Raw genomic sequence first — 17,448 nt, 5'->3', positions numbered from 1 at the left:
TAAATTCCTAATTTTAATGTTGGTAGGTTACTAAACTTTTCTTATTCTAATACTTTAGGTTTTCTCAGATTTTCTTAAACAATAATCTTATCATCTGTAAACATTTATACATCCTAGTCTTATAATTTTGAGTGAAAAATCTCAGAAAAATAGGCATGATACAATGCCATTCATTTAAAATTAAGAAACACTATATACAAACAATACTATATATATATTTTATATATTACGTATATTTATACGTATAAGTATATATTTTAGAGATATGTAGTAAAACTACAAAGAAATGCATGGATATGATAAAAAAAACAAATTTAGCAGAGTAGCTACCTCTGTATAGGAGTCTTGAGAATGTGATTAGGGACAAGAACCTAAGGGATTTCAACTGAATTTCTAATATTTTATTTCTTTTTTTTTTTTTTTTTTTTTAATGAGGATCTTGAATCAGATGCGTATGTTTGATTGATTGATTGATTGATTGATTTTGGCTGTGTTGGGTCTTCGTTTCTGTGCGAGGGCCCTCTCCAGTTGTGGCAAGCGGAGGCCACTCTTCATCGCGATGCGCGGGCCTCTCACCGTCGCGGCCTCTCTCATTGCGGAGCACAGGCTCCAGACGCGCAGGCTCAGCAGTTGTGGCTCACGGGCCCAGCCGCTCTGCGCCATGTGGGATCTTCCCAGGCCAGGGCTCGAACCCGTGTCCCCTGCATTAGCAGGCAGTCTCTCAACCACTGCGCCACCAGGGAAGCCCAATATTTTATTTCTTAAATTGGATAATGGATACATGGAATTTCATCTTATTATGTTTTTTATCTTTGTCTGTGTTAGAAATATTATGCAATTGAAATATACATAAAACAAAGAAAAAGTCATATATATAATATATATTTATCCTTTGTTTCTAAATTTCCATTACAAAGACTAGAATGTTAAGAATAATGCTGATATAATAGGAGGGATTCTGTGCATATCTAGGAAAATCTAGGAAGAAGGCTCACTATTGGTTTATTTTATCCTATTGAAATTATACATCTTTTTTCTTCAACTTTACTTAGAGCTCATTTTGAGTTACTGCAATTGTTTTTGTTTTTAAACAAGAATGTGTGACAAATTTCATTAAATACCCTTTTGGCATCTATGGAGATGATTATCTAGTTTTTTAAAATTTGATACATCAATACAATGAATTATGTTAAAAGATTCCTGATACTATTCTAACATTGGAATCGTGGAATAACCTGGGTTGTTTTATTATGTGGCATTCAATTTGCTAATATTTCATTTAGGATTTCTGCATTTGTGAAAGTTTGATTAGCATAGAGTGTTCTTTGGGGGGCAACCTAGGTTATGTATTATTATTCAGGGTCAGGCTAGCTTTACAAGATGATTTGGGAAGCTTATCTTCTCTTACTAAGCTCTGAAAGTTGAAATAGCACAGGAATCAGTTGTTCTTCAAAGATCTGAAAAATCCTGTTAGTGAAATTTCTTGGTTCTTTCTCAGGTGGTAGCTCTGCATTTCACCCATGTTTATGAGGTTATTTAACTTTTCTTCCCCTGTATTTAGATTTGCACAGAAAATAGCCTCTTTTACATAAAATTTTAAGTGCAATAATTTTTATATGTCTTCTATACCTATGCTAAAAGCTTCTTTTTTCATTCCTAATTTTCTGTAAATTTTGTTTCTCCCTTTTTTTCTTGATTATCTTCACTGGATGTTTATTTTATTGTGCTTTTCAAAGAATCACCTCCTGGACCTGAAAATTCAGTATTTTTCAATGTGTCGATAACTGCCTTTATTTTAAACTAATCCCTTCTCCCTTTGGGTTGATTTTGTTGTCCTTTTCTAGCTTTTTAGGTTCATATATTTGCACTCTGGTTGCAATTAATGATTCTAACTTTACTTGGAACTCAAGTTTGGCTGCATCTCATCTTCCTGTCATACGGTGTTATCATTATCACTACTTTCTAAGAATTTTTTAACCCAAGAGTGTGTTTGTTTATCCTTTTATAGATTTCTTGTCTTACTATAACATATGTACAACTCTGCCTGCCAAAGTAGGAACTGTCTACATTTTCCTTTCAGACTATATTATGATGCTTTTCTAAATCTTCCACAAAGAGTTGGAAAGATATAATCTCTTTGGTTGTATGGACCAAAGAGATTATATTAATCATCATATTATTCAACTTCTATAATTGGTTTGTCAGAGACTGCAAGAAATGTGTTACAGTTTTATAAAGACTATGGTTTTACCATTTTCATTTCATATTTCATCAATATTTTTATATCATATATTTCAACATAATGCTATTTAATGAAGAAAGACTCAGAGCTGTTCTTTGGAAACTGTGACATGTATCAATAAAATAATGTTCTTTGGCTTGATAGTTTTGTCCTATATTGTATTTTGTCTGCTATTTTTTATTCTCTCTCTCTTTTTTTTTTTATTTGGCTGTGCTGCGTGGCTTGTGGGATCTTAGTTCCCCCACCAGGGTTCGAACCTGGGCCCCCTGAAGTGGAAGCATGGATTCTTAATCACTGGCCACCAGGGAATCCCTGTCTGCTTTTATTATTATAGTTAGTAGGTAATTAATATTATTTTCTTTTGGTCTGAATTTGCCATTACATCTTTTCCTATCTCTTTATTTATTTATTTATTTATTTAACATCTTTATTGGAGTATAATTGCTTTACAATGTTGTGTTAGTTTCTGCTGTATAACAAAGTGAATCAGCTATATGTATACATATATCCCCATATCTCCTTATTTTTACCTATTAGTTTTATTGGTTCATGGCTTATCACCAATTTATTTGCTCTGGATTTCCCACACACTTTTTGATTAATTTATTTGCCTGCTGGAATATTTCTTTGAGTCACTTTTTCAGACAGGGCATGTACATAATACACATTCTTTTTGAGTGTCCATGGAATATTTAAAAGAAACTATTTCTGTAGAAGGCAAAGTTTGGTATACTATTAAGTAAGAAAAACAAGTTATTAATTCATATGAATAGCATGACCTCATTGTGTTTGTGTATATGTGTAAACATTTATACAGATGTGTGGTTACATTTATAAGCATATATCCATACAGAGGTACACTGAAATAGAAAAGGAATATGTGGTACAGAGTAAACTGTTATAATATTTAGACGGGAGAGCTACATACCTTTTAAAATATTTTCCAATTTTTCTCTAATAAGCATGTAATAATTAAAAACTGAGTTTTCATTGTTTTTTTTTAAAAAGAGTTACTACCATAAGAAAAAATATTCTGAGCTCAATATGGTAATAGAGAAAAAATTAATAGGAAAAAAGAAATCTAGTAATAACAAATGAGATCTTCAGTGATTTGCTGGATATGTGGAAAGCGCTGGACTTGAGAATCAAAAGCCAGGGTCAAGTCCTGGATCTGACACTCATGCTCTGTGGAACTGAGCAAGCTGATTTTTTCTAAAACTCAGTTTCTTACTATTGGAAATGAAGGCGATAATAACTGTACCTATTTTCTAAGATCATGAGAGAGTGAGATGAGATAAAAGAAAAGTGCTTTGTAAAAGTTAAAGCACCACAAAAAATGTTAGTTATTCCTATATTATTTTTAACCATAAAAAGAGGCTTTTGTCTTAAAAACTGAGGCTTTTCAAAGACAGCAAAAAATTAAATGCTCAAGAAAAGATGGGGCTATGGTTTTACGTTGATAGAAGTTCAGCCTTTCAGGTTCTGTAATACTGGAAGGCATGACTCATGTGGTCATCAATGAAAATCGTGGGAATCGAAGGCTATAATCCCAGGGGCTGTCAGTATCTGCACATTTTTAGGAAGCTGAACACTAGTTTCAGGGTGGCAGTATGGATCCAGCCATAAAGTGCAAGTTAAATCTGTTCCCTAGTCTTCATTTTTGTCTTTTACTTTGAAAATATCAAAGCCACTGTAAATGGGACTAATAATCTTCCCCTTATCTGTTTCACAAGATTCTAATAGGTATGGCAAGGTGCAGTAATAGAGGCTCAGGAGCACTGTAAAATGTAAGGGGCTGTACAAATGGAAGAGATAATTATTCATAGTAGTTAGCATGGTTAAATCTCTCAAGAGCATACTTGACAAATTCTCTTCTAGCTTGAAGCACTTTTCTCCTTCCTGGGTGAGTGCTTGTGGGATGATGATGTAACATTAAGAAGAAAGTGTGTGTGTGTGTGCACCCACGTGTGTGTGTGTGTGTGTGTGTGTGAGAGAGAGAGAGAGAGAGAAACACTCCTTGGAAATGAGAGAGCAGAGGTGGGCAATTAAGAAAAGAGGAGGAGGGAAGTTCATGTGAATTTTTCAAGTTTAGTCCAAACTCTCAAGTCCTTTCCTAATATCCACATAAAGCACTGGCCATAACTGCTTTTAAAACATTTTATTAGGAGGAATTGAGCATATAAAAGGAAAACTTTCCTGCAGAGGTACAAAACCTACCTCCTAATGTAGCTTGAAAAGTTAGAATGTTTTGACTGTAGCCATTTAGTGACAGAGGGAGCAAATGGCTGTTAGTGTGTTGGCCACCAATGCGTCAAATTCAGGAAACTTCAAGTGTTTAGTCTCCTGTGGAGTTGGTCTCCTATTTCCTGAGGTCTTTTAATCGCTTGGATTGTAACTGTAATAAAAATGTCTGTACCAACTTCCACTGCTGGAGAGTCAGGAGTTGGATTTCACCCACTCTGAGTAAGAGCCCTGGTTTAGGGGAAGATCCTTGGCTGCCATTTCATAAACAGACTTTCTGAGAATCTCTGATGCACTGTGTCTCTAGGCCCAGACTCTTTGGCAATGCTAAGAACACAGCAATTCTTTTGTGAATCTGTACTTATGAGTAAACCTGTCTCATTAAGGGCAGAAGGACACATAAGTGGGAGGCATGGTTGCTGCCTTTACCAACACAAGAATCTTCTTAAGCAACACATGAACCTCTTCTTCTCATATATGCCCTCATATTCTTTCTATGACATCTATTTATTTCAGTATTTCCATAGCAACTGCAGCTATGAAATTACCCCAGAGGTAGAGCATTTCTAAATTCTATCAGATTAAGCTAAGGGAAAAAGCAATGATAATAATGTTATTAATCAGATTAAGCCCTTATATAAGTAAACAATTTCTTCATGATGTACAAAGTCTGACACTTGTTCATTCCTTCCCTTTGAAGACAAGGAAGAAGTTAATATCTCCCTTTAATAAATGAGGATACTGGTACTCAGAAATTAAATGACTGATCTAACATCACACCAGGAGAGCAAGGACTAGAACCAATGTATTCTATTTACATCACTTTCCTTCCCAAGGAAGCTTAGTGCTCCTAATTTTAATTTGTTCATTTATCCAAATCCATAAGAATAATCAAAACTAAGCTTTTAAGAGATCTATCATCAAAGTAGAAAAGCTTCTCATTGATTTTCTAATCATAAAAACTCAAATTAAAAACTATTACATAATGCATCTATTAGAAATTGGTTCAAAATAAATGTAAACAAACCTCTTCAGTAGTGGATAGGTTATAGTTTAACATTTGGTCTCATTATTGCTCATGGTTCTGAAAATTGGAAAAATCTTTTAAAGTAAATCCAGTAAAAGTTCTCCAATTGCCATAAAGTAAACTTGGTAACATAAATCAAAGGACTTATGTTAAGAACATAATTCAAAATAAAATAACATAAACATTTTTACTCAGTTATTCATACGCATGTTATGTACAATACTAAAAGTTTGGAAAATACCCAATATCTTCCTAGTGGCCAATGGTTTTAAAATGTGGTGTGTAAACATAATGTAAACCTAAACAGATAAAAAGCTAAAATGGAAATTATTAACAATGGAAAGCTATATACATATTTACATTAAGTCAATCAATAGAAAATACAAAGGAAAGCATGTATAAAATGATTAAAGAGAATTACAATGCCTTACTAAATCCAAATTTGTTTGATCACAGCTATGTACGTGTAAGGATTAAGGATTCAAGAGATCATAGGAAAATATGAATAATCATTAAATCAAAGATAAAGCCATAACTGGTATAGTCTCTCTCCAAATTATGTAAATGTTTAATTAAAATACGATCTTAAGTTGATCAGTAACCAACACAGGCAAGAATAAATTAAATTTATATTAGACTGGTCTCCTTCCTGAACTCAGAGCATCAAACAGGGTGGTCCTTACAAAGAAATAATTAACTAACTAAACAACTATCTTCAATATTCTGATTCCATCAACCAAAAAAAAAAAAAAAAAAAGGCACAGACTGAGCCCAGGGCTTAGGTTTTCTCTGTTTTGTACAGGATGTCTTTCAGACATCATCTTTCCACTAATGGAACAAGAGGCAGTTTGAATGAATGACATTGCTCTGTTCTAAGGGCTTTGTTTCCAAGAGACATACATACAGCCCTAGGGTCCTCCTTAAACAAACTCTATCTTCAAAACAAACTTATTTCATTTTATTCTCCCAGCTTCCCCAACCTCCCCCAAAAGAGAACTCTTTACATTTTTCGTGTGGCAGCTTATTGGACTTATGAAAGTTCAGAAGAACTTAAAATGCTAAAACATCCATCTGAGGGCCTGAGGGCTGTGCTGAACTCTGAAATCAATATCGAACAAGGAAAGGTCTTTCAGTAAAGCTTAACTGAATTCTGATAAGAATTAAATTACATTTAGAGTCACCACGGATAGATCTCATTAAAGAAAAATCATGAATAAAGTCTCTTCAGAGGGAGTGAAGTCAAAAAGGATGGTAAGAATTTCCATTATTTGAATTCACCCACTTCTTCCAAGGATGTGATTAAATATCACCCAGATAGTGCTCCTTGTCACCAGCATAGTATAGTAACAGGCAACCAAGGCCTAAGGAAACACATCCTAAAGAATCACTGAGCTGCTACGCCTGGAATGGAGATGGAAACCTCAGTCCACCACTGTAGAAGCTCTTAATTAGACAGCTTAGACTTTCTTAAGTTTTACTATACCCTCAGGAGAGCAAGCAAAGCATTTAAAAATGAGAGAGGGGTTAAGTCTGAGATTTCCCAAGCCCGAAGCATCTCACTACACATGTAAGGTGCTCACTTTCAGAAACGCTAAATAGGCCAGAAATCTTATCAAAATTAATCTCAGAATAACATTCATTCCACTAGCCTTCCCTGAGCCAGACAAGTGTGCTTTACAAGGACTGCCTCATTTCATATTTGCAAGTCTGGGGAGAATCCAGCAATCATGACCATTATATATATGAGGAAACTGAGGCTTAGAAAGATCAAGGAACTTTCCCAAGAAGTCAAAGTATTAAGTGATGCGGCGTGCCTCAGGCTGGTGCAACATCACGCCGGCCTCTGACGCTGCAGGCTCGCTCTGCACCCGTACCCTTCCCTCCCTCTGGCCTGAGTGAGCCAGAGCCCCCGAATCAGCTGCTCCTTTAACCCTGTCCTGTCTGAGCGAAGAACAGACGCCCTCAGGCGACCTACACGCAGAGGCGGGTCCAAATCCAAAGCTGAACCCCTGGAGCTGTGCGAACAAAGAAGAGAAAGGGAAATTTCTCCCAGCAGCCTCAGGAGCAGCGGATTAAATTTCCACAAACAACCTGATGTACCTGCATCTGTGGAATACCTGAATAGACAACGAATCATCCCAAATTGAGGAGGTGGATTTTGGGAGCAAAGATATATATATATTTTTTCCTGTTTCTCTTTTTGTGAGTGTGTATGTGTATGCTTCTGTGTGTGATTTTCTCTGTATAGCTTTGCTTTTACCATTTGTCCTAGGGTTCTGTCCGTCCGTTTTTTTTTTTTTTACTTTAAAAAATTTTTTTCATAATAATTATTATTTATCTTTTATTTTAATAACTATTTTATTTTCTTTTATATTCTTTTCTTTTCTTTCTTTCTTTCTTCTATTTTTTCTCCCTTTTATTCTGAGCCATGAGGATTAAAGGCTCTTGGTGCTCCAGCCAGGCATCAGGGCTGTGCCTCTGAGGTGGAAGAGACAACTTCAGAACACTGGTCCACAAGAGACCTCCCAGCTCCACGTAATGTCAAATGGCAAAAATATCCCAGAGATCTCCATCTCAACGCCAAGACCCAGCTTCACTCAACGACCAGCAAGCTACAGTGCTGGACACCCTATGCCAAACAAATAGCAAGACAGGAACACAACCCCATCCATTAGCAGAGAGGCTGCCTAAAATCATAATAAGGCCACAGACACCTCAAAACACACCACCAGACGTGGACCCGCCCACCAGAAAGACAAGATCTAGCCTCATCCACCAGAACACAGGCACTAGTCCCCTCCACCAGGAAGCCTACACAACCCACTGAACCAACCTTAGCCACTGCGGACAGACACCAAAAACAACAGGAACCACGAACCTGCAGCCTGCGAAAAGGAGACCCCAAACACAGTAAGTTAAGCAAAATGAGAAGACAGAAAAACACACAGCAGATGAAGGACCAAGGCAAAAACCCACCAGACCTAATAAATGAAGAGGAAATAGGAAGTCTACCTGAAAAAGAATTCAGAATGATAGTAAACATGATCCAAAATCTTGGAAATAGAATAGAGAAAATACAAGAAATGTTTAACAAGGACCTAGAAGAACTAAAGAGCAAACAAACAATGAACAACACAATAAATGAAATTAAAAATTCTCTAGAAGGGATCAATAGCAGAATAACTGAGGCAGAAGAATGGATAAGTGACCTGGAAGATAAAATAGTGGAAATAACTACTGCAGAGCAGAAGAAAGAAAAAAGAGTGAAAAGAACTGAGGACAGTCTCAGAGACCTCTGGGACAACATTAAACGCACCAACATTCGAATTATAGGGGTCCCAGAAGAAGAAGAGAAAAAGAAAGGGACTGAGAAAATATTTGAAGAGATTATAGTTGAAAACTTCCCTAATATGGGAAAGGAAATAGTTAATCAAGTCCAGGAAGCACAGAGAGTCCCACACAGGATAAATCCAAGGAGAAACACGCCAAGACACATATTAATCAAACTATCAAAAACTAAATAAAAAGAAAAAATATTAAAAGCAGCAAGGGAAAAACAACAAATAACACACAAGGGAATCCCCATAAGGTTAACAGCTGATCTTTCAGCAGAAACTCTGCAAGCCAGAAGGGAGTGGCAGTACATATTTAAAGTGATGAAGGAGAAAAACCTACAACCAAGATTACTCTACCCAGCAAGGATCTCATTCAGATTTGATGGAGAAATTAAAACCTTTACAGACAAGAAAAAGCTAACAGAATTTAGCACCACCAAACCAGCTTTACAACAAAGGCTAAAGGAACTTCTCTGGGCAGGAAACACAAGAGAAGGAAAAGACCTACAATAACAAACCCAAAACAATTAAGAAAATGGGAATAGGAACATACATATTGATAATTACCTTAAATGTAAATGGATTAAATGCTCCAACCAAAAGAAACAGACTGGCTGAACAGATACCAACACAAGACCCATATATATGCTGTCTACAAGAGACCCACTTCAGACCTAGGGACACATACAGACTGAAAGTGAGGGAATGGAAAAAGATATTCCATGCAAATGGAAATCAAAACAAAGCTGGAGTAGCAACTCTCATATCAGACAAAATAGACTTTAAAATAAAGACTGTTACAAGAGACAAAGAAGGACACTACATAATGATCAAGAGATCAATCCAAGAAGGAGATATAACAATTGTAAATATTTATGCACCCAACATAGGAGCACCTCAATACATAAGGCAAATGCTAACAGCCATAAAAGGGGAAATCGACAGTAACACAATCATAGTAGGGGACTTTAACACCCCACTTTCACCAATGGACAGATCATCCAAAATGAAAATAAATAAGGAAACACAAGCTTTAAATGACACATTAAACAAGATGGACTTAATTAATATTTATAAGACATTCCATCCAAAAACAACAGAATACACATTCTCCTCAAGTGCTCATGGAACATTCTCCAGGAGAGATCATATATTGGGTCACAAATCAAGCCTCGGTAAATTTAAGGAAATTTAAATCATATCAAGTATCTTTTCCGACCACAACGCTATGAGACTAGATATCAATTACAGGAAAAAAATCTGTAAAAAATACAAACACGTGGAGGCTAAACAATACACTACTTAATAACCAAGAGATCACTGAAGAAATCAAAGAGGAAATCAAAAAATACCTAGAAACAAATGACAATGAAAACACAACGACCCAAAGCCTATGGGATGTAGCAAAAGCAGTTCTAAGAGGGAAGTTTATAGCAATACAATCCTACCTTAAGAAACAAGAAACATCTCAAATAAACAACCTAACCTTACACCTAAAGCAATTAGAGAAAGAAGAACAAAACCCCCTCAAATTTAGCAGAAGGAAAGAAATCATAAAGATCAGATCAGAAATAAATGAAAAAGAAATGAAGGAAACGACAGCAAAGATCAATAAAACTAAAAGCTGGTTCTTTGAGAAGATAAACAAAATTGATAAACCATTAGCCAGACCCATCAAGAAAAAAAGGGAGAAGGCTCAAATCAATAGAGTTAGAAATGAAAAAGGAGAAGTAACAACTGACACTGCAGAAATACAAAGGATCATGAGAGATTACTACAAGCAACTATATACCAATAAAATGGACAACCTGGAAAAAATGGACAAGTTCTTAGAAATGCACAACCTTCTGAGACTGAACCAGGAAGAAATAGAAAATATGAACAGACCAATCACAAGCACTGAAATTGAAACTGTGATTTAAAATCTTCCAACAAACAAAAGCCCAGGACCAGATGGCTTCACAGGTGAATTCTATCAAACATTTAGAGAAGAGCTAACACCTACCCTTCTCAAACTCTTCCAAAATATAGCAGAGGGAGGAACACTCCCAAACTCATTCTACGAGGCCACCATCACCCTGATACCAAAACCCGACAAAGATGTCACAAAGAAAGAAAACTACAGGCCATTATCACTGATGAACATAGATGCAAAAATCCTAAACAAAATACTAGCAAACAGAATCCAACAGCATAGTAAAAGGATCACACACCATGATCAAGTGCGGTTTATCCCAGTAATGCAAGGATTCTTCAATATATGCAAATCAATGAATGTGATACATCATATTAACAAACGGAAGGAGAAAAACCATATGATCATCTCAATAGATGCAGAGAAAGCTTTCAACAAAATTCAACACCCATTTATGATAAAAACCTTGGAGAAAGTAGGTATAGAGGGAACTTGCCTCAACATAATAAAGGCCATATATGACAAATCCACAGCCAACATCGTCCTCAATGGTGAAAAACTGAAACCATTTCCACTAAGATCAGGAACAAGAAAAGGTTGCTCACTCTCACCACTATTATTCAACATAGTCTTGGAAGTTTTAGACAAAGCAATCAGAGAAGAAAAAGAAATAAAAGGAATCCAAATTGGAAAAGAAGTAAAGCTGTCACTGTTTGCAGATGACATGATACTATACATAGAGAATCCTAAAGATGCTACCAGAAAAGTACTAGAGCTAATCAATGAATTTGGTAAAGTAGCAGGATACAAAATTAATGCACAGAAATCTCTAGCCTTCCTATACATTAATGATGAAAAATCTGAAAGTAAAATTAAGAAAACATTCCCATTTACCACTGCAACAAAAAGAATAAAATATCTAGGAATAAACCTACCTAAGGAGACAAAAGACCTGTATGCAGAAAATTATAAGACACTGATGAAAGAAATTAAAGATGATACAAATAGATGGAGAGATATACCATGTTGTTGGATTGGAAGAATCAACATTGTGAAAATGACTCTACTACCCAAAGCAGTCTACAGATTCAATGCAATCCCTATCAAACTACCACTGGCATTTTTCACAGAACTAGAACAAAAAATTTCACAATTTGTATGGAAATGCAAAAGACCCCGAATAGCCAAAGCAATCTTGAGAAAGAAAAACGGAGCTGGAGGAATCAGGCTCCCTGACTTCAGACTATTCTACAAAGCTACAGTAATCAAGACAGTATGGTACTGGCACTAAAACAGAAATATAGATCAATGGAACAGGATAGAAAGCCCAGAGATAAACCCAAGCACATATGGTCACCATATCTTTGATAAAGAAGGCAAGAATATACAGTGGAGAAAAGACAGCCTCTTCAATAAGTGGTGCTGGGAAAACTGGACAGCTACATGTAAAGGTATGAAATTAGAACACTCCCTAACACTATACACAAAAATAACCTCAAAATGGATTAAAGACCTAAATGTAAGGCTAGACACCATCAAACTCTTAGAGGAAAACACAGGCAGAACACTCTATGACATAAATCACACAAGATCCTTTTGACCCACCTCCTAGAGAAATGGGAATAAAAACAAAAATAAACAAATGGGACCTAATGAAACTTCAAAGCTTTTGCACAGCAAAGGAAACCATAAACAAGACGAAAAGACAACCCTCAGAATGGGAGAAAATATTTGCAAATGAAGCAACTGACAAAGGATTAATCTCCAAAATTTACAAGCAGCTCATGCAGCTCAATATCAAAAAAACAAACAACCCAATCCAAAAATGGGCAGAAGACCTAAATAGACAGTTCTCCAAAGAAGATATACAGATTGTCAACAAGCACATGGAAGAATGCTCAACATCATTAATCATTAGAGAAATGCAAATCAAAACTACAATGAGATATCATCTCACAACGGTCAGAATGGCCATCATCAAAAAATATACAAACAATAAATGCTGGAGAGGATGTGGAGAAAAGGGAACCCTCTTGCACTGTTGATGGGAATGTAAATTGATAGAGCCACTATGGAGAACAGTATGGAGGTTCCTTAAAAAACTAAAAATACAACTACCATACGACCCAGCAATCCCTCTACTGGGCATATACCCTGAGAAAACTATAATTCAAAAAGAGTCATGTACCACAATGTTCACTGCAGCTCTGTTTACAATAGCCAGGACATGGAAGCAACCTAAGTGTCCATCGACAGATGAATGGATAAAGAAGATGTGGCACATATATACAATGGAATATTACTCAGCCATAAAAAGAAACGAAATTGAGTTATTTGTAGTGAGGTGGATGGACCTAGAGTCTGTCATACAGAGTGAAGTAAGTCAGAAAGAGAAAAACAAATACTGTATGCTAACACATATATATGGAATCTAAGAAAAAAAAGGTCATGAAGAACCTAGGGGCAAGACAGGAATAAAGACGCAGACCTACTAGAGAATGGACTTGAGCATATGGGGAGGGGGAAGGGTAAGCTGGGACAAAGTGAGAGAGTGGCATGGACATATATACACTACCAAACGTAAAACAGATAGCTAGTGGGAAGCAGCCGCATAGCACAGGGAGATCAGCTCGGTGCTTTGTGACCACCTAGAGGGGTGGGATAAGGAGGGTGGGAAGGAGACGCAAGGGGGAAGAGATATGGGAACATATGTATATGTATAACTGATTCCCTTTGTTATACAGCAGAAACTAACACACCATTGTAAAGCAATTATACTCCAATAAAGATGTTAAAAAAAAAAAAGAAAAAGTATTAAGTGATGGAATCAAATTCAAACCCATGTTCTTCATACCATGTTATAGTGTTTCCCGGTATTGTTCATGTGATTCCTAGCTCGTAAGAGATGAAAGAAAACTGAAGGAAGCAGCCATAGGAGCATCATTCAAGTAAGAAGAATCAACAGTGCAGTGAAAAAAAGGGTGAAAAATAGACACAAGAATTACAAAAAACAGTGTATTCTGTGGTCACTTAGTGTATGGACAAACAGCCATAGGTGCTTCTAGAGGCTCTGCTGAGATCACTGCAATAAATAATTTCACTCTGGTCCTAGATCAGTGTGAATGACAGTCCACACAGTCTGTTACAAAGGCAGGGAACTTTGTAATTTTCTCATTCAATGAAGATTTCTAAGAGTGATATTTGAAACATTTTTATTTCCTAAAGAGGCAAACTTTTGTTCACTAGACTTTTCCTGATATGTAATTGTCCCTTCCAAAGTAATGGGATATCACTGTGTCTGTGTTTATGTTCTGGAGAAACTAAAGCCTTGTGGTATGTTTATGTTCTGGAGAACTAAAGCCTTGTGGTGTCTGCAACAAATACGAGACTAGTGTGAACAACTGAATTTAATCCTGGCTTTGACACTAATAAAATAAGTCATTTCCTTCCTCTCTGTGTATTCTCACTTTTTTTTTTTAATAAATTTATTTATTTATTTATTCATTTTTGCCTGCATTGGGTCTTTGTTGCTGCATGCAGGCTTTCTCTAGTTGCAGCGAGTGGGGGCTACTCTTCATTGCGGTGTGCGGGCTTCTCATTGTGGTGGCTTTTTTTGTTGAGGAGCACGGGCTCCAGGCACGCAGGCTTCAGCAGTTGTGGCATGTGGGCTCAGCAGTTGTGGCTCACGGGCTCAGCAGTTGTGGCTTGCGGGCTCTAGAGCACAGGCTCAGTAGTTGTGGCGCACGGGCTTAGTTGCTCTGCGGCATGTGGGATCTTCCCGGACCAGGGCTCGAACCCGTGTCTCCTGCATTGGCAGGCGGATTCTTAACCACCGTGCCACCAGGGATGTCCCTGTATTCTCACTTCTAAAGAGAGGAGTTAGACAAATGACCTTAAGTTTTTTTTTTTCCAGCTCCAACATTGTGTGGCACTATAGTGATATTATATGTCACCAAGTTGCCCTTGGGGAGGAAAATGAAATAAAATTGAACTTAAGAGATGCAAAACAATATTCAATCTTGCAAGATCTTAATCTCGAAGAAATTTCAGATCTATGCTACAGATTCCAGAGCTGCAATGAGTTCGAGCTGTCAGGTTATAGGAAAATCCCAGTGAGGCCAGCAACTTCTGCAATAAACTTGAACCTCGGGGCTCTGCAAAGCTATGTGTATAACTCCCAATACCTCGCACCCAAGGTTTCTCTTACGTTGAAATGCTGGGGATGCTGAGGGCCAAATCATGCCTCTTGTGTGGGTTTGCAAAAAAGCACTACTTTTTCCACTAACAAGTGTTCAACAGAGAGATAAAATCGTGTAGAAGGATAGCAAGGAAATTTACTTTAGATTAAAAAAGTTTATGTTCATTTACCAAACTGCTCTATCAGAAGATAGCTTAATGTGTAGATTTAAGTAGCCTGACAAACAGCTAAGGTAATGTGACTATGAGTATTTTTTAGTCACCCAGCTATGTTATTAAAATATAGTTGTGTATTTTAAAAAGGAGACAATTATTAGCTCAGTCAACATGACTATTTATTTCCCTTTAAGGTAGTCTATAATAGTTTCTCTAACTGCATCATGAAAACCTACTGGGTATGACAGGTAAGAGAAATTCTGGGTAGAAAAAAGGTGAATCAAAGGACCCAGGAGTTTGAAAGAGCACTCACAAGTCCCAAGGCCCTGCAACGTTTCTCTACAAATACGACATCAAATACGGAGTGAGATCTAATAAGAAGTGGTGTGACTCTGCTACTTGGGAAACCTTCTGATGCTTTAAGGGGGAACGTGTTAGCTTGTACATATATGCTTGTAAGCCACAGCGTGATGATCTTCCTGGCAGACCACTAACTGAATGGTAGCCCCACCTAATGCACCCTTTGACCTCATATGAACAGGGGGCATATGGATAAAAATTAAGACATACCAATTTACACACACGCATATTTTGAAATCTGATGAGAAGCAAAGATCTGATGGCTATGTCTGAGCTAGAGTGACTGGCATTTTGCCAAAGAAGTCATCCTTGTAAAGTACCTGAGGACCAAATCTGAACTTACGATGTAGCAGGGCTCACAGTAGGCTTTCTTCTCCACCGCATAGAAGGGCTGCCCTCGGAGCTTGTTGTTACAGACGATGCAGGTAAAACAATCCACGTGGAAGACCTGATCCATCGCAGTGCATCCTGTACCTTCCCCAACTACATTTTCCCCACAGCGAGCACAGCGGCCTGAAAGAAAAAAGGGGTTGACTGTTAAGAATACCTTCAGTCCTTCTAAAGAAGACAACGTGTGGTGGGGACAGCACATTTGTAATGTCAACAGCAGATGGGATCACCACCACCGCCATCACCGTCATGAGCAGGAATGACCACTACAGCCCCCGTGAGGCCAGCATGACGGGGATTTTACGAATCAGTTGACAAGTTGACCCTCACAGCCAAGGTCCCACGGAGAGTGACTGAGTAGAACTCAGGTCTCCTGATGTTGAGGCCACTGCTCTGCCTCTAATCTCACACACAAATTAAGAGGAACATGACTCAGGATGGTAGGAGCGGAAGGCACAATCTAGAAAAGTCTTTCTCCTTGGAGAGACTATGTGTTCAGCTAGACTGTGAGGGAACTGGGTCCAAACTCAAACTTCAACTCCTTCCACGAAAGCCTGGCTTGCAAAACCTCTGCACCCAGCCCTCAGTGACAGGCAGATAAAAAAGTAGTCCCTTTTATTTCCAGATAGCGCTGACTGCTAGAAAGTGTTCTCGTACTGAGCCGGAATGCTTCCTCATTCTGTTACCCAATAGTCCCAGTTCTGTCCTTGAGGGCCTCAAGAAATAAGTCTCATCTCTTACACTTGACACCCTTTAAGATATTACAACTCAGCATTGCCTCCAAGTCTGTTTAGAGTTTGAATATCCCTTAATCATGCAACAGTTCCACAGACTGTAGGATTCTGAGTCCCTCATGGCCTTGGTTGGCACTGTCCAGCCCAGTGTTCTGCAAATTTTCAGCATGATTAAATTGATTCGTGGGGCTTCTGACCACACATGGACACTGTGTTTAGGCTAAAAAAAACTGCATTAAAATTTGAATAATAACATTAACATGTAATTTACAAAAAAAAACTTTATGTCATTGAGAGGCATTGTGCTGGCTGCAGTCTGTACCCATAGCTGGCTTCACCATGGGAATCTTGAGCGAGAGGTCAGAGCCGCATTCAGTTTCCCTTCTTATTCTTTATTTCTACGAAGGTAAAAAGTTTTTTTGTTTTTTTTTTTAAATTATTTTATTTATTTATTTATTTATGGCTGTGTTGGGTCTTCGTTTCTGTGCGAGGGCTTTCTCTAGTTGTGGCAAGCGGGGGCCACTCTTCATCGCGGTGCGCGGGCCTCTCACTGTCGCGGCCTCTCTTCTTGCGGAGCACAGGCTCCAGACGCGCAGGCTCAGTAGTTGTGGCTCACGGGCCTAGTTGCTCCGCGGCATGTGGGATCTTCCCAGACCAGAGCTCGAACCCGTGTCCCCTGCATTGGCAGGCAGATTCTCAACCACTGCGCCACCAGGGAAGCCCCAGTAAAAAGTTTTAACAAGTATTACAAGTCACTGGGAACGTCAGCAAGAATCGGCAGGCTTTTACAGATAAGCTTTAGCAAACCTAGTGCTTCCTATGGGTCAGGCATTTTCTAGGGGCTTTCTGTA

General features: G+C 37.8%; 1 protein-coding gene across 5 annotated transcripts in view; it reads right to left on the bottom strand.

The window, feature by feature from the left end:
* The window catches only part of LPP (LIM domain containing preferred translocation partner in lipoma), a 711,048-nt gene that overhangs the window by 106,672 nt on the left and 586,928 nt on the right, over positions 1–17,448 (bottom strand). For all 5 annotated transcript variants that reach the window (XM_057545523.1, XM_057545524.1, XM_007195224.2 and 2 more), the window contains one exon: positions 15,817–15,986. In XM_057545523.1, the coding sequence (XP_057401506.1) occupies positions 15,817–15,986 (170 nt within the window). The remainder of the gene's footprint in view (positions 1–15,816; positions 15,987–17,448) is intronic.

Source organism: Balaenoptera acutorostrata, chromosome 4 (assembly GCF_949987535.1).
Source record: "Balaenoptera acutorostrata chromosome 4, mBalAcu1.1, whole genome shotgun sequence".
Taxonomy (NCBI): domain Eukaryota; kingdom Metazoa; phylum Chordata; class Mammalia; order Artiodactyla; family Balaenopteridae; genus Balaenoptera; species Balaenoptera acutorostrata.
This window is presented reverse-complemented; position numbering and strand designations above follow the sequence as displayed.